This window comes from Mercenaria mercenaria, chromosome 1 (assembly GCF_021730395.1).
Source record: "Mercenaria mercenaria strain notata chromosome 1, MADL_Memer_1, whole genome shotgun sequence".
NCBI lineage: Eukaryota > Metazoa > Mollusca > Bivalvia > Venerida > Veneridae > Mercenaria > Mercenaria mercenaria.
The window spans coordinates 67,892,378-67,918,058 of NC_069361.1; the positions used below are offsets into that span (position 1 = coordinate 67,892,378).

Genomic DNA, 25,681 nt, shown 5'->3' on the forward strand with positions numbered 1-25,681 from the left:
GAAGATATGCTCCGGACAAAGTTTTCTTTCTTGTATCCTTTGACCTCTAAGTGTGACCTTGACCTTAGACCTAGGGACCTGGTTCTTGCGCATGACACTCCGTCTCATGATGATGAACAATTGTGCCAACTTTCATCAAAATCCCTCCATGCATGAAGAAGATATGCTCCGTACAGTCATTCTTGAATTTGACTTTTGACCTCTGTGACCTTGACCTTAGACCTAGGGACCTGGTTTTTGCGCATGACACTCCGTCTCATGATGGTGAACAACTGTGCCAAGTTTCATCAAAATCCCTTCATGCATGTAGAAGATATGCTCCGGACAAAGTCTGTGGACGCCGCCATCCCGCCCGCCAGATTTCCCATAATACGTCCCGTTTTTCAAACGGGCGTATAAAAAGGGCCATAATTCTGACAAAATGCAGGTTAGAGTTATAGGCCTACATAGTCCCCTAATGATGATAAACAGGTTTGCAAAGTTGTTTTAGTTTTTAAGAAAAGGTTGACCTAAACAAAAATTTTAACCTAGAAACATATTTTCTAAGTACAAAAAGGGCCATAATTCTGACAAAATGCAAATCATAGTTATGGTTCTTGGTCTGCATAGTTACCTAATGATTATTAATAAGTATGCAAAGAGAAAAGACGGACCTAAACAAAAAATTATAACCAATGCCGACGATCAAGTGACGACAATACCTCATAGATTTTTTTATAAAGTCACACAAGCTAAAAGGTTCAGCAATATCAATTTTCCTGTTGGGTCACACTGACATAACAAATGGTAGCTTTCCAGCTTTTGATGGTGGAGGAAGACCACAGGTGACTGGACTTTATTTTGTGCAGATGGGCGTATGGGTAAAACCACAGACTTTCTATATAAAACCAGCACATGGCTTCCTTACATGAATATATTTACCTCCCAAGCAACGTTCTAAGAAGTGATTCAAAGTTGGCTATCTTAACCAGTTGGTCCCTAGAATTCTTATATGTAAATGTGTAAACTATATGAATTACTTTGTAACCAGAGTGGCTCATTGCTCTCAATTATGCAAGAATTAGTACCAGTACTTTGCATATCCAGGCGAGATGAAGGTTAAGATTCTAATAACCATAACATTTTTTAGTTGTGACTTGTTCTGGCCCCAATATACATGGAGATGAAACATGCACCAACATAAATCCTGTTTCTAACAGAAGTGTTTTAGAAATTTTACATGTTATCCATTTTTATTAGGGATGGGAACGAATACTGAAATCAGTATTTGAATATTCGGTTTGCCATATTCGAATATATTCGGCATGTTTTAATGGAACTTTTAAATTTTTATTAAGTGATTGGCATATACACAATATATTCCGCTTTTTAAAACATGAATCATCGTACGTAATAAGACCTAAAAATGTTTGTTTTGGGTAACCCGACCCTACCTAGTTAGACCCGTCGACCCTAGTGTTTTATTTCACGACTCTGTAAGTATAATCATGAACATATTTAACTAATTCAAATTTTTAGAAGAAACATTCAAATTGATTAAACTTTAGACCGTCGCAACTTTATCTAAAAAAGCAGGTCGTCCAATTCAAGCACGTGTCGCGCTGTTGTATTACCGCCGCCATTTTGAAAATTTTCAATCAGCGTGTAAAAAGCCGACAAACTTAACAAAGGCAGACTAATCCTCCTTCAACATGATCATATATTATTTCTTGATTTTATTATAAACTACTTCAAAATTTATTTCAAATATGGCCGATTGCCCGGGAGCTGTGGATGTAAACCGTTTCAGTGGACGGTATGAAATGTTAAACAAAATTTTGCAAAAATATCGCCAATATCTACAAGTTTGGTATTGTTTTTGAAAAAAAATATTCTAAAATTTGTTACATAAAACAGGCGCCAAATGAACAAAAGATATCACATTTACGCCTGGTGCAAACTGTTAATCCTTAACGATGACCCCTCGCTGTCAATTATGCATTGCAATTTTCTTGTTAATTGGACCATTTTTGACATGTACCACATTTACACCTGTTGCAAACTGTTAATCCATAACGGTAGCCCCTGCCAATTATGCATATCATTTTTCTTGTTAATTGGACATCTTTTAATATACGATAAACAAACACGACAGAACAAACGGTTTTATTCTGAAAAATTAGCATGCTTATATTGCTCCAAATAAACTATACTTAATAAACACTAATTTACGAATATTCGAATTTGATTTTCCTATTCGAATATTCGGCCGATTTTCGAATATTGGAATATCCGAATATTCGTTCCCATCCCTAATTTTTATAAACCTTACCAGTGTTGGAAGGCAAGAGGAAAGCCAAGGGGAGATAACTAGCAAAGAATGGATGTCTTGCAGCCTCAGATACTGTCAACCTCTCCTCTGAAAAACAATTAGTACATCCTCATTTCTACTATCCCATTTCTTTTTTATGTATTTTTTTGGTGGGTTTAACATCACATTGACACAATCATAGTTCATATATTAACTTTTTAACTTTTGATGATGGAGGAAGACACCAGGTGCCCTCTTAAGAATTACTTCTGGCAGGAACAGGCACGTGGGTAGAATCACAGACCTTCCGAAAGCTAGATGGATGCCTACTTCACATGAAAGAATTCTACATGTCAAGCAATGTTTAGAACAATCTTGAAGTAAAATTATCATGGGAATTGCTACTTTTATTATACATTTTATATTTGTATATGTCAGCTTACAACATGTATGGTTTTAAATGCTGCTGCAATGATCATTTGTCAAGCAGAAAAAACATTATTGTAAAAAACATTACTGCAAATGCCATTTCAATTTTTCAGTGTATTTGTATGAACTGAAGACCATATAAGAATATTTCACTGTTTGTAGGTGCAAATAAGGATATCAAAATCAGGGGCAACTGTTTAAGTGGTAACAAGTGTGCAGAGTTGTCACATGTGTAAGTTATCCGACAGCATCGGGTGTAAAATGACTTTTGCCAGCAATACCTGAAACTTAAGTCCAGTCTGCAAGACCAGATGCTCATGTTGTTACATTTTCTTGTATTTGTAAAGTTAAGGAAAGTAATTTTTGATAATGTTTCTGTGCTCCCTGTGATTTATTTACTGATAACATTCTTTATGTAATAAGGTGTCACATACAACAAGAGCTGTAAGTCAGCATGCTAGAATTTTCTCAGTGCTTCACTCTGAATTAGAGCTTTGCCAGTAAAAACTTTAACCAAAAAATTCTAAGTTAAGAAGGGGCATAACTCCGTCAAAATTCAAACAGAGTTATGGGGATTGTTTTTCCTGGTGTAGACTTTGATAGTAAATAACTATTTCAATATTCAAGGCAAAAGCTTTGACAAATAGTAACAGATGTTTGACTTTATCAAAATCTTTAACCAAAAAATTCTAAGTTGAAAATGGGCATAACTTTGTCAAAATTCAAATCAGAGATATGGGGACTGTTTCTCCTGGTGTAGACTTTGATAGTAAATAACTATTTTAAGTTTCAAGTCAAAAGCTTTGATAGTAACAGATATATTTTACTTTATCAAAAACAAACACCAACAGCGACGCCGACGCCGGGTTGAGTGCAATAGCTCTACTTTTTCTTCGAAAAGTTGAGCTAAAATTTGTATCAGTATTACCTGGATTATATATCAGCATTCGTGCAATCAGGTCAGCAAACTGTATATCCTTACACTGTAAATGTTCCATCAGCTTCAGAGTACCTGTAAACATTTACAAAAGTAATTCCAATGTAATTCACTTCATCTGTAATGTATTACGATCCTATTGATCAAGACATCTGCAAATGTATTGCAATCCAATTAATCAGGACATATGTAATGTACTACAATCCAATGAATTAGGACATCTGTAATGTACTACAATCCAATCAGGACATCTGTAATGTATTGCAATCCAATCAATCAGGACATATGTAATGTACTACAATCCAATGAATCAGGACATCTGTAATGTACTACAATCCAATCAGGACATCTGTAATGTATTGCAATCCAACCAATCAATCAATCAGGACATCTGTAATGTTGCAATCCAATAAATGAATCAGGACATCTGTAATGTACTACAATCCAATGAATCAGGACATCTGTAATGTACTGCAATCCAATCAATCAGTACATCTGTAATGTACTACAATCCAATGATTCAGGACATCTGTAATGTACTACAATCCAATCAGTACATCTGTAATGTACTACAATCCAATTGGGGCATCTGTAATGTACTGCAATCCAATCAATCAATCAATCAGGACATCTGTAATGTTTTCATCTATTTTTAAAATTACTCTCCTTAAAGTTACAAGCTTTATTTGCCAAAATAATAAAAGCATTCTTGTGTGTGTGAAATTATAAAAAATTTAATATCCTTTATAAACAGCTGCAAATTACTAGTTTGGAATGAGACAAGATGGTAAAAATTATTCTAAAAGCAGAAAGCTCAATTACTACAAAATATGTTCTTAACAGAATTTTACACACAATATTCTGGCAAGTTTATCAATCTAGCTAACACTGAAGTTTCATATTATTCTGCAAGCTGTCTTATTTTGAAAAGATGAAGAGTAATTTACTTTCTAGGCATAAAATCTCCTGGTTTTAGCAGAAACAGGTACTTCATGGCGACGTAATTTCAACAGTTTTTAAAATTCTAAACAGGATTACATCAGTGTGTTGGGTATTAATTCTGTATATTACAGCAACTTCGGAATTCACAAAATCCATGAATGTTAATATCCTACAGATCATAATGATTTAATAGTATTTTATAAACGGCCCAAAATTAGTATTTTCAAAATTGATGTTATATCATTTTGATCAAACAACCTTATGTAACATCTTACAATTAGCTTGATCCTCATCACTTGTGTACTTTCTGAAGGTTTTATAATACTTTCCACGTCGGAATATCTTGGCAGGAAATGGTCCAAGCAAGGAAGTCATCTAAAAGCAAAACAAGAGATGTCTGTAAGACAAGTCAACGCTAGACTATTTGAACTGTTGTACCAGAAGCAGGAATATTACCCTAAATGTTAAAATATCTATAGAGTTTCAATCCAGAATCTGCATTAGTTTTGGAGATGGTAACTTGCAAGCAAAACTTTAACCAGGATTTCCTAAGTTCAAAAGGGGGCATAATTTGCCTAAAATACATGTCAGGGTTATGGGACTTGATCTTGTGAGGTTGGTAATTGACCTAGCAAAAAAAAGTTTGAAAGCTATACGCCTTTAAATGATAGCTATATGTACTTGCATGCAAAACTTTAACCAAGGTGTGACGCCAATGTGAGTAGAATAGCTTGGACTGTTCTTCGAACAATCAAGCTAAAAATGCATAATTATACAGAAAAGAAAATATATATGTAGGTATGCACAGATGTTGGATAAATTTTGCGAAACCATCATTTCATACAATATAAGTTCTGTAGAACTCTGAAAACAAGATACTTATTTCAAACAGACCAGATGATCAATGCACTGACCTTTCCAAAGCAACTAAAGTCACTTATCTTAGCTTGACTATTCAGGTGCATTTCCCTTTCATAAAAAATATTTGCATTAAGTTTTTTGTAACTTTACTCAAGAAACGTCTATTATAAAACAGAATTCCAGTTTCTAAAGTGACAAGTTATTTACACAAAGTGACCATTTCTGTAAAAGAGACTGGTATAAACAGACCAGATAAACATCAGTCTGATAGTTTGTCAAGTCAAGAAGAATATAGACCAACCATTTGGGGAACGGGTAGTTAATTTTATGAGAAACAATATGAAACTCTGCAATACACATCTTGAAAAGATAACTTGACACACAGCTCTTGCCAGAGGAGGTCAATGAGTTGATGGAGAGAAAGAGTTCATAGAAACAGAATTACTCACAGTCACACCAATTAACATCCATATTATAACATTTTATGATTGGTACTACTGTGCAATGTGTTCTGAAAGACTGAGAAATGGTAATAGAGTAACACTACACTGATTGTTCATGTTTAAATGAAATGTTTAAAAATCTGATATTTAATTCAAAGAGAACAGAAATAGCCACAACTGTAGAAGAGGGCCATATTTTCAACAGGTTATCTAATTTGAAGTTGAAGTATTGTGTTTAAATTCTGTTTACTGATCATTTTGCTGCTGTTGATTAGAAGCACAAAAAACACTTTCTATCTCATTATTTCCGGACATGCCAGTGACTTTCATTTTTTTTCTCTCTCAAAGATGGAATTTTTGATGAGGTTGTTCCGAGGAATGACAAATCAATCTGTCGTGGGTTGGAGAAGACCCAAGATGCCCATATCTGTATTTCAAGCAAGAGTGATCATCACGGTAGAGTCACAGACCTTAACCAGGGTAGATTCCCTATATGAAAGAACTCTACAACTCCAGTGTAGTTTGAACTTAAAACGGTGAAGGACAAGTGATCTAAAGTGTGCATCCATAAGATCATTTAGATGGTCCCTCAGTATTATCTAGCATCATTCTTAATATTTATACCTGCTCCATAATTTCCTCCTTTGTGATACCCAGGAACAGTGGTTTACCAATGACCAGCTCAGCCAGTATACATCCCAGCGACCATATATCTATTTCTGGCCCAAATGGTACACCATACATCACCTATAAGCAAGTGTATAATAAAACATATGTATCACATATTTGGAAACAATCTGGTATTTACCAGGTAAAATGATGTGTAACCAATGAAAATGGTCTGGTGAATGAGTTCTTACGTGTACTGTCCCAGTGTAAACATACATAATTTCTACTTTAAAAAGCTGGTTTAAAAGGATTTCTATTTTTTGATAACCGCCAAGCTACTATAGCATCAGTCAAGCTTCACTATTGGAGAAGACATAAGAGGATACTTGATCGAAACCACTAACAATCCAAAACCAGTTGGTTATCTTGTATGAAGACTTCTAGCTTGGTCAATTTTGTTTGTTTTGGGTTTAACAGTTTTTCAACAGTATTTCAGTTATGTAAAGGCGGGCAGTTAACCTAAACCTAACCAGTGTTCCTGGGTTCTGTACCAGCACAAACCTATTCTCCGCCAGTAACTGCCAACTTCAACCCCCCTCCCCACACGAATCACAGGTGGAGAACAAATGATTTCAGATACAGTTCTTTTATCAACATACACCTCACACAGGGATCAAACTCACAACTCCGCGATAAGTGGATCTGCGCTCTCCCTATTGAGATAAGCAGGCTGGTTTGAGCTTGGTCAAACCCAACAAACAGTAGTAAAAGCTGAGTGATTTATTGTCGGTAGCTTTAAATCAACTCGACCCTGGAGCCCGAAGAATTTGGAATTACAGCAACATATGCAGTGTTAGAAATATGGATTATGGCCATTTACCATCAGAACAGCAAGTCGAAAATGCTAAACAGGTTGCCCTTTCTGCATTTTTAAATTTGAGGTTAATAATTCTTCTTGTATTAAATCATATACTAGAGAATGTCTGTTATTAAATCGACACCTGTTGTGAGGAATGTTAAAACTGATTATGTCAGATGTGTAGGACCGCAAAAAGTTCTAAGAAATTTGTAAAATACTTGTTCAAGCATGTTCACGTCAATGTGAGCCAGTTACAAGTCTGACTTACCCTGTGGGTATCTCGTTTAGACAAAGTAAGTCTTGGGTAACATAGTCAGACAAATAAAGTCTAATACTGCATGTGATGATTTTCACCCAAGTTTAAACCTATGGGAAATATTTTTATTCCACACACGCCAGGCTAGATGTTCTCTTGTCTTAGGTTAGAGTAAGGGTTACTACTACAATGGCCGAGAGAACCGTCACATATAGAAAAAGTGAAACTATCAAAACACCTACCTCTGGAGCTCTGTACAATGGAGTTTGCAGCTCGAAGTCTTTGTAATACAGGGACACCTCACTATGAACATAGTTTATTGTATTCCCAAAGTCTACAATATGTACACTGTCAAGGTCATTCTCTGTAAAAGGGTTGATAAGAATTACTACAACATCCACTCTCTAAAATTTGTTCACATCATAATTCTGTTAACTTCTATTAATAAATTGTGTGTTTCTTACAGTTTGATTCCTTGAGGTAATGCCAACTTAACTTAAGCTTGGAACCAGTACAAATACATTCACGACTCCAGTACCAATAACAAATTTCCCCACTAATTCATTTACAAAGGCTCTCCAGCAATACATTTGAAACAAGAGCTGTCACTAATGGTGACAAATGCCCCCGCAGTGCCTTGACCTTTGACCTGGTGACCTTGACCTCAGTAAGTAGTATTAGCATGTGTAGTTTGAAGGTCCTGGGTGCAGTGGTTCGCGAGTAAAGTTCCTTCATGCAAAAAGTTAACGTTGGCCCTTGTGACCTTGACCTTTGACCCCAAAGTCAGTAGGGGTCGTGTACTCAATAAGTACTATCAGCATGTGAAGTTTGAAGGTCCTGAGTGCAGTGGTTCGCGAATAAAGTGCCTTCATGCAAAAAGTTAACATTGGCCCTTGTGACCTTGACCTTTGACCTGGTGACCCCAATGTCAGTGGGGGTCGTGTACTCAACAAGTACTATCAGCAGATGAAGTTTGAAGGTCCTGGGTGCAGTGGTTCGCGAGTAAAGTGCCTTCATGCAAAAAGTTAACGTTGGCCCCTGTGACCTTGACCTTTGATCTGGTGACCCCAAAGTCAGTAGGGGTCCTGTACTCAATAAGTACTATCAGCAAGTGAAGTCTGAAGGTCCTGGGTGCAGTGGTTCACGAGTCAAGTGCCTTCATGCAAAAAGTTAACATTGTGACGAACGAATGGACGGACAGTTGAAAACTAATATGCCTCCCTTCGGGGGCATAAAAACTAGGAATTTTCCCGCAGAAAACTAGGAAAATCTAGAAATACTGAGACAAAAACTAGGAGGTATTATCAGATAAAGTGTTACATTGACCTTTGACCTGCTGCTGTTCTATCCAATTACCATACATATAAGTATTAAGCTGACTGTAAATTTGCTTCTGCAGTTCCTGTTTGGCATAACTTAAGCATAGTCCAACCTGAAATGGCCAAACTATGTATCAGTGACACCAAACCACTACTGCCAGTAGCACAGGCAAGTCAGCTGAACATCTCTACATTGTTTTCTGCAAGAAAATCTTCAAAACACATTTAAAACACGAAATTGAAACTTTCAGACAAAATGCTGCAAATGAAAAACTAGGAATGCTAGGAGCATTTAAGAAAAACTAGGAAAAACTAGGAGCACTTTTAAACAAGAGCTGTCTCCATAGGATGACACATGCCCCCGATGGCACTTTGAATGAATAGTTATGGCCGATGTTAGAGTTTAGGACCTTTGACCTGGGTCTTGCGCGCGACATGTCGTCTTACTGTGCCACACATTCATACGTAGTTATTTTAAAATCCATGCATGAATGACAAAGATATGGACCGGACATGCCCATCATTGTGCTATCATGAAATATGACCTTTAACGTCTAAGTGTGACCTTGACTTTTGAGCTACGGACCTGGGTCTTGCGCGCAACAAGTCGTCTTACTGTGGTAACATTCATGCCCAATAATTTTAAAATCCATGCATGAATGACAAAGATATGGACCGGACACGCCCATCAATGCACTATCATGAAATATGACCTTTAATGTCTAAGTGTGACCTTGACCTTTGAGCTACAGACCTGGATCTTGCGCGCAACACGTCGTCTTACTGTGCCACACATTTACGCATAGTAACTTGAAAATCCATCCATGGATGACAAAGATACGGACCGGACACTCCAATCAATGCACTATCATGAAAAATGACCTTTAACATCTAAGTGTGACCTTGACCTTTGAGCTACGGACCTGGGTCTTGCGCGCGACACGTCATCTTATTGTGGTTCACATTCATGCCAAGTTATTTGAAAATCCAACCATGGATGACAAAGATATGGACCGGACACGAAAATTGCGGACAGACCTACAGACGGTTCAAAAACTATATGCCTCCCTTCGGGGGCATAAAAACTAGGAACGGCCGGAGAGCCTGTTTACACAGTCACCAACAAATACAAAACTTCATAACATTTTAGGACTTTTAAGGACTTTTTAAGCACTTTTAAGTCAGTAATGAGTTCAATAATTTTCCGAGACATTTTCACATTTTTCAAGACTTTTTAAGAAAAGGCATCAATTTTAAGGATGTACGAGCGTTTTTTTTCCAGGATATCTGCCATTTTGAAAAATATTTCTTCGAATATTGCTTTCTAACAAAAGTTTTGCGAAAAATTTATGCTAAATAATTAAAATATGGCTAATAATGTACCATTTAGCCAAACAGATTCTACTTTTTGCGAAAAAAAAATTTCACCCTTATTTCTGGCTGGCATTTGCCTAAAATTGACGTAAGATTTACAATGGGGTAGGGGTAGGTAATTTCAAATATCTATTAAAGTAGATCAGGTTTGGTTTTGATATTTTCCTTACTAATACACATAATGATAAGCTATAATTGAAATAAAGATTTTCAAGATAGCACTTTATATTATCTAGAAAAAATAAGCTGAAACAAACCCCCCGCCAAAAATATCAAAATTCACCAGTTTTTAACAGTTTTTTCTTAATAAATCACTTTGATGCACGGTGACCCCAACTTTTATTCTTTCTATTTTGAAGCATTTTTGTGTGTCATTAAAGCTGCAAAATATTTTGGAAATCTTAACGTCAGAATTTTTTTTGTATATCTAAATACGTTTTTGCCATTGAAAATAAAGTGGGTGGGGTAATTATGCCAACAAGTAAAAATGAAAGAGACTTGTTAGTGACATTTATGCTTATATAATACTGATATCACCTTGTATTCATATTAACCTGTAAGACCTGAAATCCCTGTAACATTAAGTGAGACAGTATATGTTTTATAAAGTACCATCATTTTTTCAATTTTACAAAATTTCAGAAATGCTTAATCAGTGGGTGAAGAAAATGCCCTATAAAATTAAAACGAGTTCGGTGACCTATGTTTTTTCTGCTCTTGTTTGTCTTAGAAACTAATGTTCTTCAAGCTCACAGGGTATGAAAAAATTCTTAACGTTAGAAAAAATTCGCTCGTACATCCTTAAGGACTTTTTAAGACTGAGAACCCTGCAAAGTTCTGTCTAACCATGTTTAAGAAGGATGTTGTCCGGTTTGAGGTCTGTATGTATAAAGTTCTGCTGATGGAGAAATCCTACAGATGCCAGTAATCTTAAACCAACTCTTCTAACATCACTGAGTATCTGTTCAAAATAAAAGTGTCTTATCAATTACACAAGAAAATAATCAATATAAAATAGCTGCATTTTCAAGTAAGCATTTTAACAATGAGCAATCAACAATTTCCTATAATAACAAGAGGACCATCATGGTCCTGAATCGCTCACCTCTTCCTACATGACCCAGTTTTGAGTATGACGTCGTTTTTTTCTATTATTTGAAATAGTGACCTAGTTTTTGAGCTCATGTGACCCAGTTTTGAACTTGACCTAGATATTATCAAGATAAAAATTAGGACCAATTTTCATGAAGATCCATTGAAAAATATGGTCTCTAGAGAGGTCACAAGGTTTTTCTATTATTTGACCTATTGACCTAGTTTTCGAAGGTATGTGACCCTGTTTTGAGTTTTACCTAGATATCATCAAGGTGAACATTCTCACTAATTTTCATGAAGATCTCATGAAAAATATGGCCTCTAGAGAGGTCAGAAGGTTTTTCTATTTTTATACCTACCGGCCTAGTTTTTGATGGCACATGACCCAGTTTCGAAACTGACCTAGATATCATCAAGATGAACATTCAGACCAATTTTCATGAAGATCCATTGAAAAATATGGCCTCTAGAGAGGTCAAAAGATTTTAATAATTTTAGACCTACTGACCTAGTTTTTGACCGCAGTTGACCCAGTTTCTAACTTGACCTAGATATCATCAAGATGAACATTCAGACCAACTTTCATACAGATCCCATGAAAAGTATGGCCTCTAGAGAGGTCACAAGGTTTTTGTATTATTTGACCTACTGACCTAGTTTTTTAAGGCACGTGACCCAGTTTCAAACTTGACCTAGAAATCATCAAGGTGAACATTCTGACCAATTTTTATGGAGATCCATTCAAAAGTATGGCCTCTAAAGAGGTCACAAGGTTTTTCTATTTTTAGACCTACTGACCTAGTTTTTGACCGCACATGACCCTGTTTCAAACTTGACCTAGATAGCATCAAGATGAACATTCAGACCAATTTTCATACAGATCCCATATAAAATATGGCCTTAAGAGAGGTCACAAGGTTTTTCTATTATTTGACCTACTGACCTAGTTTTTGACGGCACGTGACCCACTTTCGAAACTGACCTAGATATCATCAAGATGAACATTCAGACCAACTTTCATACAGATCCCATGAAAAATATGGCCTCTAGAGAGGTCACAAGGTTTTTCTATTATTTGACCTACTGACCTAGTTTTTGATGGCACGTGACCCACTTTCAAACTTGACCTAGATATCATCAAGATGAACATTCAGACCAACTTTCATACAGATCCCATGAAAAATATGGCCTCTAGAGAGGTCACAAGGTTTTTCTATTATTTGACCTACTGACCTAGTTTTTGAAGGCACGTGATCCACTTTCGAACTTGATCTAGATATCATCAAGATGAACATTCTGACCAATTTTCATGAAGATCTCATGAAATATATGGCCTCTAGAGAGGTCACAAGGTTTTTCTATTTTTAGACCTACTGACCTAGTTTTTGACCGCACGTGTTCAAGTTTTGAACTTGACCTAGATATCATCAAGATGAACATTCAGACCAACTTTCATACAGATCCCATGAAAAATATGGCCTTTAGAGAGGTCACAAGGTTTTTCTATTATTTAACCTACTGACCTAGTTTTTGATGGCACGTGACCCAGTTTCGAATTTGACCTAGATATCATCAAGGTGAACGTTCTGACCAATTTTCATGAAGATCTTGTGAAATATATGGCCTCTAGAGAGGTCACAAGGTTTTTCTATTTTTAGACCTACTGACCTAGTTTTTGAGGGCACGTGACCCAGTTTCGAACTTGACCTAGATATCATTAGGGTGAACACTCTGACCAATTTTCATGAAGATCTTGTGAAATATATGGCCTCTAAAGAGGTCACAAGGTTTTTCTATTTTTAGACCTACTGACCTAGTTTTTGACGGCACGTGATCCAGTTTCGAACTTGACCTAGATATCATCAAGGTGAACGTTCTGACCAATTTTCATGAAGATCTTGTGAAATATATGGCCTCTAGAGAGGTCACAAGGTTTTTCTATTTTTAGACCTACTGACCTAGTTTTTGACGGCACGTGACCCAGTTTCGAACTTGACCTAGATATCATCAAGGTGAACATTCAGACCAATTTTCATGAAGATCTTGTGAAATATATGGCCTCTAGAGAGGTCACAAGGTTTTTCTATTTTTAGACCTACTGACCTAGTTTTTGAGGGCACGTGACCCAGTTTCGAACTTGACCTAGATATCATCAAGATGAACATTCTGACCAACTTTCATAAAGATCCCATGAAAAATGTGACCTCTAGAGTGGTCACAAGCAAAAGTTTACGGACGGACGCACGCACGGACTGACGACGGACACCGCGCGATCACAAAAGCTCACCTTGTCACTTTGTGACAGGTGAGCTAATAATCAATAACTGAACAAAGATTTCATTTGCCTCAAAATTAAAAGTTTTAAAATTTACGTGAACACTGATCTCACTTTACTTTCAAGTAGGAATTAAAATGATAACTTCTTTTCAACCTTTTGATGGATGTTATCATTTTAGCCTATGAGGAATCTTATCACTTACCCCATGTGGAATACTGTTAACTATTATTTTTTATCCTATGACAAACCACGGCACATACATATACATTTCCATTACTGGGACTGATGTCACTTACTCTACAGGGATTGTGTGATGGAATGCTGTAACTTACCCTAGCAGAAGGAATGTTGTAACTTACCCCTATGAGCAAGTTGCCACTTCACTTACCCTGTGAAAATGAATGGTGTAACTTACCCTGTGAGAAAGAATGATGCCAGTTCACTTATCATATGAAAAGCAATGTTGTAACTTAACCTATGAGAAGAAATATTATAACTTAAATTATTAGAGGGAATGTTATCATTCACCCCATAAGAAGGAATGTTGCAACTTACTTATTGCGACTGGAAGTAGTAACTTAGCATATGAAAAGGAATGTGATAACCTAGCATATGAAAAGGAATGTGGTAACCTAGCAAATGAAAAGGAATGTGGTAACTTCGCATATGTAAAGGAATGTGGTAACCTAGCATATGAAAAGGAATGCGGTAACTTTGCATATGAAAAGGAATGTGGTAACCTAGCATATGAAAAGGAATGCGGTAACTTAGCATATGGAAAGGAATGTGGTAACCTAGCATATGAAAAGGAATGTTGCAACTTATCCTATAGATGGATTGTGGTACTTCCATTATGAAAATTAATGCTGTAACTTACTCATTGCAACTGGAAGCAGTAACTTAGCATATGAAAAGGGATGTGGTAACACAGCATATGAAAAGGAATGTGATAACCTAGCATATGAAAAGGAATGTGGTAACCTAGCAAATGAAAAGGAATGTGGTAACTTAGCATATGAAAAGGAATGTGGTAACTGCATATGAAAAGGAATGTGGTAACCTAGCATATGAAAAGGAATGATACAACTTACCCTATAGATGGATTGTGGTAACTTACCCTATGAAAATTAATGTTGTAACTTACCCTGTGAGATGGAATGTTACTGAACACAGATGTCAATGGATCTGGCAGCAGTGGGTCAAAAACCAGGCAGTAATGACTGTCAAATGCCACAGTTGTCTGTAATAAAATATTTATTTAACTAGAAATGTGTCCATGGGACACAGATGCCCGCACTACATGACAAAGGACACAAATTTGTTCCTAGGTCAGGGGCCATAACTCCTACAATACTGAATGAATCTGGACGTGAAACCCCAGGTGCACATCTGCACATGCTGACCAACATTCCTGTAAACTTTGGTGACTCTAGGTCAAAAACTTTTGGAGCTACGCGCTACACAACATTAAAATGACAAATTTTTAACTAAGTCAGGGGCCATAACTCCTACATGACTGAATGAATCCGGACACAAAACCCCAGGTGCACAACTGCACATGCTGACCAACATTCCTGTAAACTTTGGTGACTCTAGGTTAAATACTTTTGGAGCTAGGCACGACACAACATCAAAATGACCAATTTTTAACTAAGTCAGGGGCCATAACTCCTACACGACTGAATGAATCCGGATGCGAAACCCCAGGTGCACAAATGCACATGCTGACCAACATTCCTGTAAACTTTGGTGACTCTAGGTCAAATACTTTTGGAGCTACGTGTGACACAACATTAAAATGACCAATTTCTTTACTGAGTCAGGGGCCGTAACTCCTACACGACTGAATGAATCCAGACGCGAAACCCCAGGTGCACAACTACACATGCTGACCAACATTCCTGTAAACTTTGGTGACTCTAGGTCAAATACTTTTGGAGCTATGTGTGACACAACATTAAAATGACCAATATTTTTACTGAGTTAGGGGCCGTAACTCCTACACGACTGAATGAATCCAGACGCGAAACCCCAGGAGCACTCTACGTCAAATACTTTTGGAGCTAGGCGCGACACAACATTCTCGGAAGGACGGACGGAAGGACAAGGGCAAATCTATATGCCCCCCAAAAAGTGGGGGCATAAAAATTCTACGAGATAATTTTCTGTTTCAGACGTTCAATAACTTATAACAGAATGCTCAAAAGGTATTACATAATTTTGCACTTATTGAATTGAATGTTTCGAGTGTGAATAAGGACAAAATCCTCCCTGTTCCATATAAATAACTCAAATGAGAAGTAGGATGAAAAAAAAAAAAAATGTCTTTCATTTTTTTTTTAAACAAGCGGTTGATTTCAATTAATTTAGGTATAAAATTGTTACTGTTCAATTTTTGTTGAAGTGGATTTTGTCCTATGTTCACTCTAATATCTAGCGAAATGTTATCTAGTGCAACTGTGGACAGGACTAGAAAATACTCATGTCTTACAACTAGCTCTGCTAAATGCTGGTAACATTTGCTTTAAATTGTAAACAACACATGCTTCTGATCTTGCGACAAAGATAAAATTAAAAGCATTAAACAACATAATTATATTAAAACATGTTCCATACAGATAAATGCATAACAAAAACAGACTACACACTAAAGTACAAATATTTTACATTCTGGAATAATACTGAGTCATTGTTAACAATGGTTTTCATACAAGGCGAAGTATGTTTACCATACTGCCATTGACTGGTTAAACGAAATGAGCCGCACCATGAGAAAACAAACAGTGCGTTTGCGACAAGCATGGATCCAGACCAGCCTGTGCATCCGCGCAGTCTGGTCAGGATCCATGCTGGTCGCAAATGCACTTTGTTGGTTTTCTCATGGTGCGGCTCAAATACTATTTATTTACTTGTGAGGGGCTGACCTTTGCAAAATCTAATGGATTCAATTCAGAGTAAATTAAGAACAACTTGAAAGTGGTGTCAAAATACCTGCCCAGCAATATTTAAAAGAATGTACAACTTGTTTCAACTTTCCTAAATAGGTTTGACATCAAAGTCCAATTTGATCATTTATATTTACCAGTAATCGCAGTGTATGGGAAAGGTTGAGTGGATCAGCCACTGCTAGCTTCCTCAATACGTGGCTTTCCTGTCCCCCAAGCTGGTAGAAATGCGAGTGTAAAACCTTTATAACTACTGGTCTGTGAGAAAATTCATCCTGAAAAGAAGCATAAGGTTTAGAATACTGGTACTTCTACCTGTTATATGCCATGGAAGGAAAACGAAGGATTTAACCTTTACTGTGCTAAATTTCTAAAATGGACTAGTCCATCATCCAATTTGGGCATTACCATTTACTATTCAAAGGGGTGTTTACTGAAAAATTGCTAACTGAATAGTGAACAGTGCAGACCATGATCAGACTGCACGGATGTGCAGGCTGATCTTGGTCTGCATTGGTCCCAAAGGCAGCATCAGTGGCCGCCAGCAGGCTAAGTGTTAAAATACATTTTCAATAACATTTATTTAATTCAATGTGTTGATTTTAAAAGCTCCCAGGTTTGCAAATTAACTGACTGCTTACATCTCTTTTTTATCCGCTATATTTACAGCCAAATCCTAACTACAAGAGGGGACCTTTAGTGGATTCAATTGGTTTAAACCATATCAAGCTTTGAGACCAACTGCGCTTACAAATTAGCCAGTGTGCCTCTTTCTAATAATTTCGAGCCTTATTACTGAACAGAGACATTAGAAATATTTCGCTTGCAGCCTTTGTTTTCTTCTAAAATGCGTGTTTGTTGTGACATCCTATACAACAATTGAAAATGAGTAAAGCAAATTCAGTATCAATCTTTTTAAAACACTTACTTAAATCAGTGCAGTAATTTATCATTTCATTATATATAGGAAACAGTGACCGCTTATAGTCAAACTTTTTTCTAATAAAAGAACAACAATATACATGTTTTCGATTTTAAAAAGAACAGTTTCATAAGAAAGTCTGAAGAACCATTAAGAGTGATCTGAAATCAAGAAGCCTTTTTGCTGATTTAGAGGATGAGGGTCATCATGACTAAGCTTTGGAAATTTAATGAAAAAAAAAATTCAAGATTTTTTTCTTTTTGTGTTATTGTTAAAATAGCAGAATGTAGCAAAAAACTTTTGCAAGTACCCATCAATATTTGATAAGAACTGAAATACATGTTAAGAGACTATTAAACAAGTGAAGTATAGCATATATGTACTATAATTTGGCACCAATAAGCACAGACTTTTCTCGGGATTGTAACACTATAGGCACTCTTACTCAAAAATCCTAGATCAGACCCTGACTTTTATGGACTGTATAAATAGACGATACCTGAGCCAGGACAAGAACTGCAGACTGGCCTTTGGCATCAAGGATCTTCTTCACTTTGTACCTCAGTCCTATCATACAGTCACCTTTAGGGTCAAAATGTCCATCACTATTTGTATGGTAACCATATTCTGAAAAGTGAAGGAAACATTCAGAGAACAACATTCCAAGAGAAATTTCATACACAGTAACACTGTGTTATCAAGTTAACTTTAAGGTCGCACGACCATAATTTTAAGTAATATGGCAACCCTTAATGGTGGCAGAAGACACCAGGTACCATTGTAGGTATTACTTCAACATAGACCAGCACCAAACTTCTGCAAGCCAGCCAGGTGCCTCCATCACATGAAAGGATTCATTTCACTTCTCCTACGGGTTTTGAACCAACAGCAGTGAAGAAATGCGATTCAATGTGATCTTAACAACTTGGACACTTGGTAAATAATAATCCTTTTGTCAGTAAGAATATTGTGTCTGCACTGATTAGTCAATGCACTGTGATGTTTTTACCACAGTTCAATCTAAAACACCATTTAAAAACAAGAGCTGTCCGTAAGACAGCGCGCTCCACTCTTCTCTGTGCTTGACTCTGAATTAGAGCTTTGCCAGTATAAACTGTAACCAAAAGATTCAAGTTAAAAAGGGGCATAACTCTTTCAAAATTCAAATCAGAGTTATGGGGTTTGTTTCTCCTGACTTTGATAGAAAATAACTACTTTAAGTTTCAAGTCAATAGCTTTGATAGAAACAAAGATATTTGAGGTTATAAATCAAAAAGTTTAACCAAAAATTCTAAGTCAAAAAGGGGCATAACTCCATCAAAATTCAATCAGAGTTATGAGGATTGTTTCTCCTGGTGCAGACTTTGATAGTAAATAACTATTTTAAGTTTCAAATCAATAGCTTTGATAGTAACAGAGATATTTGACTTTATCAAAAACTTTAGCCAACGTGGATGCCGGGGAGAGTGCAATATCTCTACTTTTTCTTTGAAAAGTCGAGCTAACAAGTTTGTATGTGTATTTTATACATTTTAACTGCTGACAATATGTAGGGGAAAAAAAGGAAGATGAATGAAGCTAATTTTTGTCATACCTCGAATGATGAATTCCATTTAAAATAGCTAAGAATCCAATAGCACTAACTGTATACATTTTTTAACCAATTCTGAAACATGTAACGACCCTATTTTGATTCATGTATGTTTTGTAGTATTGCTTAAAAATAAAATTACAAACCAGGTAAATCTGGGACGCAGTCCGTCTTGATCAGGTGTAGCAGTCTCTGAAATCCCCCAGTCACATAAGGGACAACATGAAACAGTGGGGCATCAACATTCACTTGTTCATCAAGTGACCTGTAAGGCAATGTGGTTACATTTTAGAACAAAGAATGTCAAGTGGCTCTAGCATATTGGGATTTTATTCTGAAATTGTAGAACAGTATTTATTCAAACTACGGACCCGAGTGAAAATGGTGAATATATGAAATAAGATTATCAGGGATTTTTTTCAGATTTCTGGAACATTACTACTAGTTCCATTAAAATTGGGGAAAAGCGCGATAAATTACGGATCTGTGGACAAAATGAAGGTACCCAAAACTAATGCAGTATTATTAGCAGTTGTGGGCGGGGCAGCAGTTGCGATATGGGTCCAGGGTTTTGGGGATGACATCTGTAGATCTAGTGTAGACAGCACCAGTATTTTAACATGTATTATTTCAATAACAGACAAGAGTCAAGATCAGCTTTTCACTGTTTTCTGGGGTCAAGCTATAATGTTATAAATGCAACTTCCACAGACTTTATCTAAAACAAGTACATTAATTAGTCTTTAGATTTTTTCAAGCAATTCATATTTTAAGTTGCCTTATTTTGCACATTGCCTAAAAGTGGGTGGGGTTGGTGCCTTAGCATGTTTTATTCTCGAACAAGAGTGCTAGACTGTCACAAAATATGCCCGTTGGATGAAAACTTAGAGAGCAGACAAGGCTAAATTCGCAGTTTTTCGAGTAATTCAAGGGCCATAATCCAAGAGGGCCTGGGGCGATTTGGGTGGTTATCGAACTTGGCCCAGATATTATGCCCACAAACATTGTCAGGAAGTTTGATGAAGATCGGATGAAAACTGTTGGACTTAAAAGAGCGGACATGCTTTGGACGCCAACCGCCCCTGCCAGCCACGGATGTTCACATAATACGCCCCACTCTTTCAGAGATGAGCTACAGGATGTTTTTTTCCTTCATAATAGGGGCTGTTAATAGGCCCCTTCCCCTCAGAAAATTTCTTTAAAATCATGCAGTTTTCCCCAAAAATTGACTTTACATCAGGTTTTTTATTCCCCTTTGCCCAAATACCAAGCTATTTTTTCCCCCAAATCACAGGCCTGGGCCCCTTCCCCTCCTGGTAAAAAAAAAACCCTGACGTACAAAAATGATTCAAAATAAAGAGCTGGTTTTGCAACAAGGTTTTTTTCCCCCCATCATAATAGGGGCCTTTTACAGACCCTTTCCCCTCAGAAAATTTCTTTTATAACATGCAGTTTTCCCTAAAAATTGACTTTACATCAGGTTTTTTATTCCCCTTTACCCAAAATATCGAGCTAATTTTTCCCCAAATCACAGGCCTGGGCACCTTCCCCTCCTGTTAAAAAAACAACCCTGGCAACAATTGTCATATTTTTCTTAAATGCAGACTAGTCTTATTATAGACCTTTTATAAAGACTGCACTAGAAAATCTTGTTAGAAATGACAGAAATGTCCGAAAATCACGGTCACGAAAAGGGGTGACAGACAAATATAGAAAACGAAAGTAAGCATAAATTCTTGATAAAATACCTGTTTTAAATTTCATGTCTTTCAACATACCTATTCAGTATTTATAATTTCTGCTTATTTAAAGCATTTCTATTTGTTTTGGCCCAAACAAAGCCTTGGCAATGATAGTAAATTTGCTATGACTTGACTTGACTATAGATTGTAACGGCCGACTGGCTCATATCATCGTATCAAGAACACAAATAATGATTTTAAACATCCAATTTGTTGTTCAGTAATAAGATAAGATAAGTTTTAATTTATGTCTGCAAGACATATAACAATACAACATATTAAAGCTGTATACCGCTAATTAACAAGTGGTACAAACATGATAATAGACTGCTCTTCGCATTGTTTATCAATCAACTTTTACACATTGATCAATAAACACCTTTGATAATGACGGGCATTATTGTACTAAATACAAACCGTGAGATGACCATGTGTCGGTCAGCATGTGGCGTAATTGACATCTGTCAGTAGGTAATTAATATACAATGCTCCACCTACTGCCTTTATACTTCTGCTTGTGGCGGCGGATAATATTGAAATTCACCAGGATTTTGATTGACAAGGGGCAGAACTTTCAAACTCGAGATCCATCAAAGAAAATTTGCGCGGGGTCAAGCACGGGGCATTTTCTGTGCAGGTCAAATACGAGTTTTTCTCGTTTTTCACAAGTCAAAACCTGGAAGGGTCTACTGAAAACCCTGAATAATACACAGGGTGTTTGGTAGGTTCTGAAACTCAAGAGTCATTGACTCTTCAGCCTAAATTTTCAAGGGTCAAAATCAGATTTTCAAGAGTCAAGATCAGCTTTTCAGGGGTCAAGCTATACTATTATTAATGAAACTCCCACATACTTTATCTAAAACAAGTACATTAGTCATTACAGATTTTCTTAAGCAATTCATATTTTAGTTGTCTTATTTTGCACATTGCCTAAAAGTGGGTGGGGTTTGGTGCCTTTGCATGATTTTATTCTCGGCAAATTCTTCAAAATAAGAGCTGCTTTTGCAACAGTGATCATATTTTTCTTAAATGCAGACTTTCTATTCAATTTGGCTTTTTATTTAGATTGTACTAGAAAAATCTTGTAAGAAATGATAAAAATGTCCGAAAATGGCAGTCCCGAAAACGAGGGACAAATATGGAAAACGAAAGTACAAATTTAAAATTCTTGATAAAACACCCGTTTTAAATTTCATTTTTTCACCATACCACTTATAATTTCTGCTTTTAATTAAATATTTAATCTGTTTTGGCCCAAACAAAGCCTCGGCAATGATAATAAATTTGCTATAGACCGTAACGGCCGACCAGCTCATGTAATCGTATCAAGCACACAAAATAATTAACAAGTGGTACAAAGACGATAATCTAAGGCTGCATTGTTTATCAATTAACTTTTACACATTGATCACAATGAACACCTTTGATTATGGGCATTATTGTACTAAATACACACCGCGAGATGACAACGTGTCAGTTGGCGCATGGCGTGACTGACATCTGTCTGTAGCTAATTAACATATGACGCTCCGCCTACTGCCATACTTCCACTTGTGCTGGCGAACAAAATTGAAATTCACTGGGATTTTGATTGACAAGGGGCAGAACTTTCGAACTCGAGACGCATCAAGGTAAATTTCCGCGAGTCAAGCCGACTCACGAAGCATATTCTCTGCGGGTCAAATACACATCGTCCATATCCTAATATTTGTATCCGCAAATTATTCCTTCTAGTTTAACAAGTTTACAATTTGATCAAAATCAACTACATTTTCTCATCAGCATTGTCCCAAGGCATTTAGTGCACACTACTTTCGTCTAATGAAAATAGTAGTTTTTTTTCAGTATATCAGACAGAAAACATCTATTCTTCGTAAAACATTCGGCTTTTACCGGTAATAGAAATTCATGTGTTTTTTCCCTCCAAGCCATTGTTTACATATGCACTGATTCAGGGAGTACAGGATAGCTTTGGTCATTTTTTCCATTGTTAGTTTAAAATCCACATCTTAACAAATTTTCCAAGATTTCTTTACTATAAATCAGAATAATAATGTATTCTCTTTTCAAAAACATTCAGCTTTTTAAATTTATATCAAATACCTTTCATTCACCGACGTTTTTTACATATACACTGATTTAGTCTATAGGGGATAGCATAGATGACATATCAAAAATAACACAACAAGCAAATATTTAAAATGTATGTCAGAATGTCTGTTTGCATGCCAGTAAAATAATGATATGAAAATTTATACAATAATTCAAGTCTAAATTATAGTAAATATATAAAGGCAGTGGCTAGAGAACCAGAATCGGTTCTCTAGACAGCGAACTTATTCGTCCTGAACCGGTTCTCTAGCCGAAGTACCGTGCATAGACTAGGGAACCGGAATTTTACTTCTATGCATAAAGCTGCCGAAATTCACTTTGTTCCTTTTGGTAAGTATTATGCATGTTATTATCTGAATAAATTTAACATTACAATTTTCAGCAAGCAATGCCCTTTCATTTATCTGTGTTTACCGTGTCTCCAAAAGTGTACTCGCCGCATACTGTCTGCCATATTGGAATGATAAATAAACTAGTACGAATGAATGCGGAAATAGTCAGCATTGGAGCAAACCGAAATAAATTTGAAATGTAAAATTAAAAGGTATAAAACAATAAAAGAAACATTTAAAACAAATTAAGTAATTTCTGTTAATTAGTACTGATCACATATCTTTGAATGTGAAATGCCGGGGTGTTACAAACTGATCAGAGAATCCGCATGAAGTTGGCAATTAAATTAGTTTGTACATGCATCTATAAACATGTAATGACACAAATACAAATCAATATTATTTTATATTTAAATAATTTTAACATAGTACATGTTGAAAGCAAATAACATTTAAGAACGGGAAAGTGAGTTTTCACGCATTTATTCGTACTAGTTAGTTTTATCATTCCAATATGGCGGACAGTAAACGCAGATAAATGCAAGGGCACGGTAAAATTAATTAAGATAACAATATGCATGACATTTACCAAGAAACAAAGTGGATTTTGGCAGCATTATGCATAGAAATAAAATTTCGGTTCCCTAGCCTATGCACGCTGTTTTGGTTAGAGAACCGGTTCCGGATGAATAAGTTTGCTGTCTAGGGAACCGATTCCGGTTCTCTAGCCACTGCCAAATATAAAATTTATCAATCTATCCTCTATACCCTAAAGCACTGTATTAAGTATTATTTTTTCTATTTCTGGATCTAACTAATAAAAACAAGTCATTAATCGCAATCCACCCTTGTAAGACCCCTCTGCATAGGCCATAAATTATGGCGGTGGGGGCGGGGGGGGTGCGGCTTTCGTCCGGCACCAGTCTCCCACCGGCTTATCGTAAAAAACAAATAAAATGCGTACTTGATATTGCCTGAGAATGCTCCAGTCATATTTCAGATGATTTGAATTGACTTGTCTAACTTGAAAAGTTAGAATGTCAGCTGCATAAATGCCAAAACTTGTTTTTCAATTTACTTTTATTTTTCTACTTGCGCGCCATTTGCAACGGTGTTTTTGTAGAATTAAACTGTTGTGAGAAAAACTTTCATTAAACGAAAAAGGCAAACTCCCGAATTAAATTTTTGACAACAGACGGTACGGTACCAGCATCTGAGCACGAATCTTTGAAAAATACTATGCAGTAATTTGATCCATGTCATTTTGTAGATTTTCTCCTCTTCTTCTTCTTCAAGTCAAATTATTTTACACTTCTTTCTTCAACTTAACTACTCCTTCATAAGTTTGAAGATTAGGTGTAGATTTATGTCATATGATAAGGTAATTAAACAGATCTCCATTTTGAAATGATTTTGCAAATTTTGTGACATCTCTATATAGAATCTGGGCCTATATCTCAGGATGACCCACGAAAGTTTTACAACTTATTTCCAATGGGATCCCTTATGTTGATGACTTCAGTTGCATTTGTTGACTGAAAACAGAGTCTTGCGGTTAACACTAAAGGTCTTCTACTTAAAATATCATTACATTTTTATTCGGACAACTAATTTCTTTCTTATGGAACTAGTTCTAAAGTAACTATTATGTACATAACTCAGGTTGATTGTTGTTCTTTGTCAAACTTTTTCAATAATGCAATTTTAGACTAGCGCAGTTTGACACATAAGACTAGGAATAATAGAAAACTGTAAGTTTTCTTTTAAAAAGGAAATGGAAATTTGTTTGATGATATTCTATGAAACGGGAAGAAAACTCAGATTTCATATTTTATCAAACTTTCAATTAAACTCCAATATTTTATCGTCTGTAATATGATGTTTTTGTTATACTAATTATGTCATGTTATATGATCATAGTTCTGTGATATGTATAGAATTTAACTAGTGATAATTGTTGTGTAAAGTGCAATATTTAGTCTTTCTTTTAGATAATACTGTAACGCTAAATTTTGATCATTAACCAGACCCCGTTTGAAATAACTTGCAAAACTGTCACAGGTCATCTCGTGTATGCATGTCACTAGATGTGTAGAATGCACTATATATTGTCTAAAGTAAAAATTTACTTTTTGTCCGTGATACGATCTGTTGCTGTAAGTTATAATATAACTGGAGTGAACTGTGATATCAGAGTTATGTAGTCAAATGCTATGTTGTATTGTATCGTTTTATATAACATACATTATCATGAAATACAATCAAGATTCTTAATTTTAATTGTAATTACATTGCAACGTAAACAATTAAATGCCTTTGATAGGCCCATCAGCTCAGCTTCTGCA

The 25,681-nt window shown here is 36.1% G+C and overlaps 1 protein-coding gene across 1 annotated transcript in view; it reads right to left on the bottom strand.

The window, feature by feature from the left end:
• The window catches only part of LOC123535274 (uncharacterized), a 28,995-nt gene extending 4,552 nt beyond the window's left edge, over nucleotides 1–24,443 (bottom strand). Inside the window, exons 1-11 of the mRNA XM_045317868.2 lie at nucleotides 24,301–24,443; nucleotides 19,297–19,415; nucleotides 18,059–18,186; nucleotides 16,775–16,912; nucleotides 14,837–14,932; nucleotides 11,166–11,280; nucleotides 7,869–7,990; nucleotides 6,527–6,649; nucleotides 4,874–4,973; nucleotides 3,648–3,731; nucleotides 2,312–2,398 (exon numbers count right to left, since the gene is read on the bottom strand). Of these exons, the coding sequence (XP_045173803.2) occupies nucleotides 2,312–2,398; nucleotides 3,648–3,731; nucleotides 4,874–4,973; nucleotides 6,527–6,649; nucleotides 7,869–7,990; nucleotides 11,166–11,280; nucleotides 14,837–14,932; nucleotides 16,775–16,912; nucleotides 18,059–18,186; nucleotides 19,297–19,415; nucleotides 24,301–24,329 (1,141 nt within the window). The 5' untranslated portion in view covers nucleotides 24,330–24,443. The remainder of the gene's footprint in view (nucleotides 1–2,311; nucleotides 2,399–3,647; nucleotides 3,732–4,873; nucleotides 4,974–6,526; nucleotides 6,650–7,868; nucleotides 7,991–11,165; nucleotides 11,281–14,836; nucleotides 14,933–16,774; nucleotides 16,913–18,058; nucleotides 18,187–19,296; nucleotides 19,416–24,300) is intronic.
• Between the last annotated feature and the right edge of the window lie 1,238 nt (nucleotides 24,444–25,681).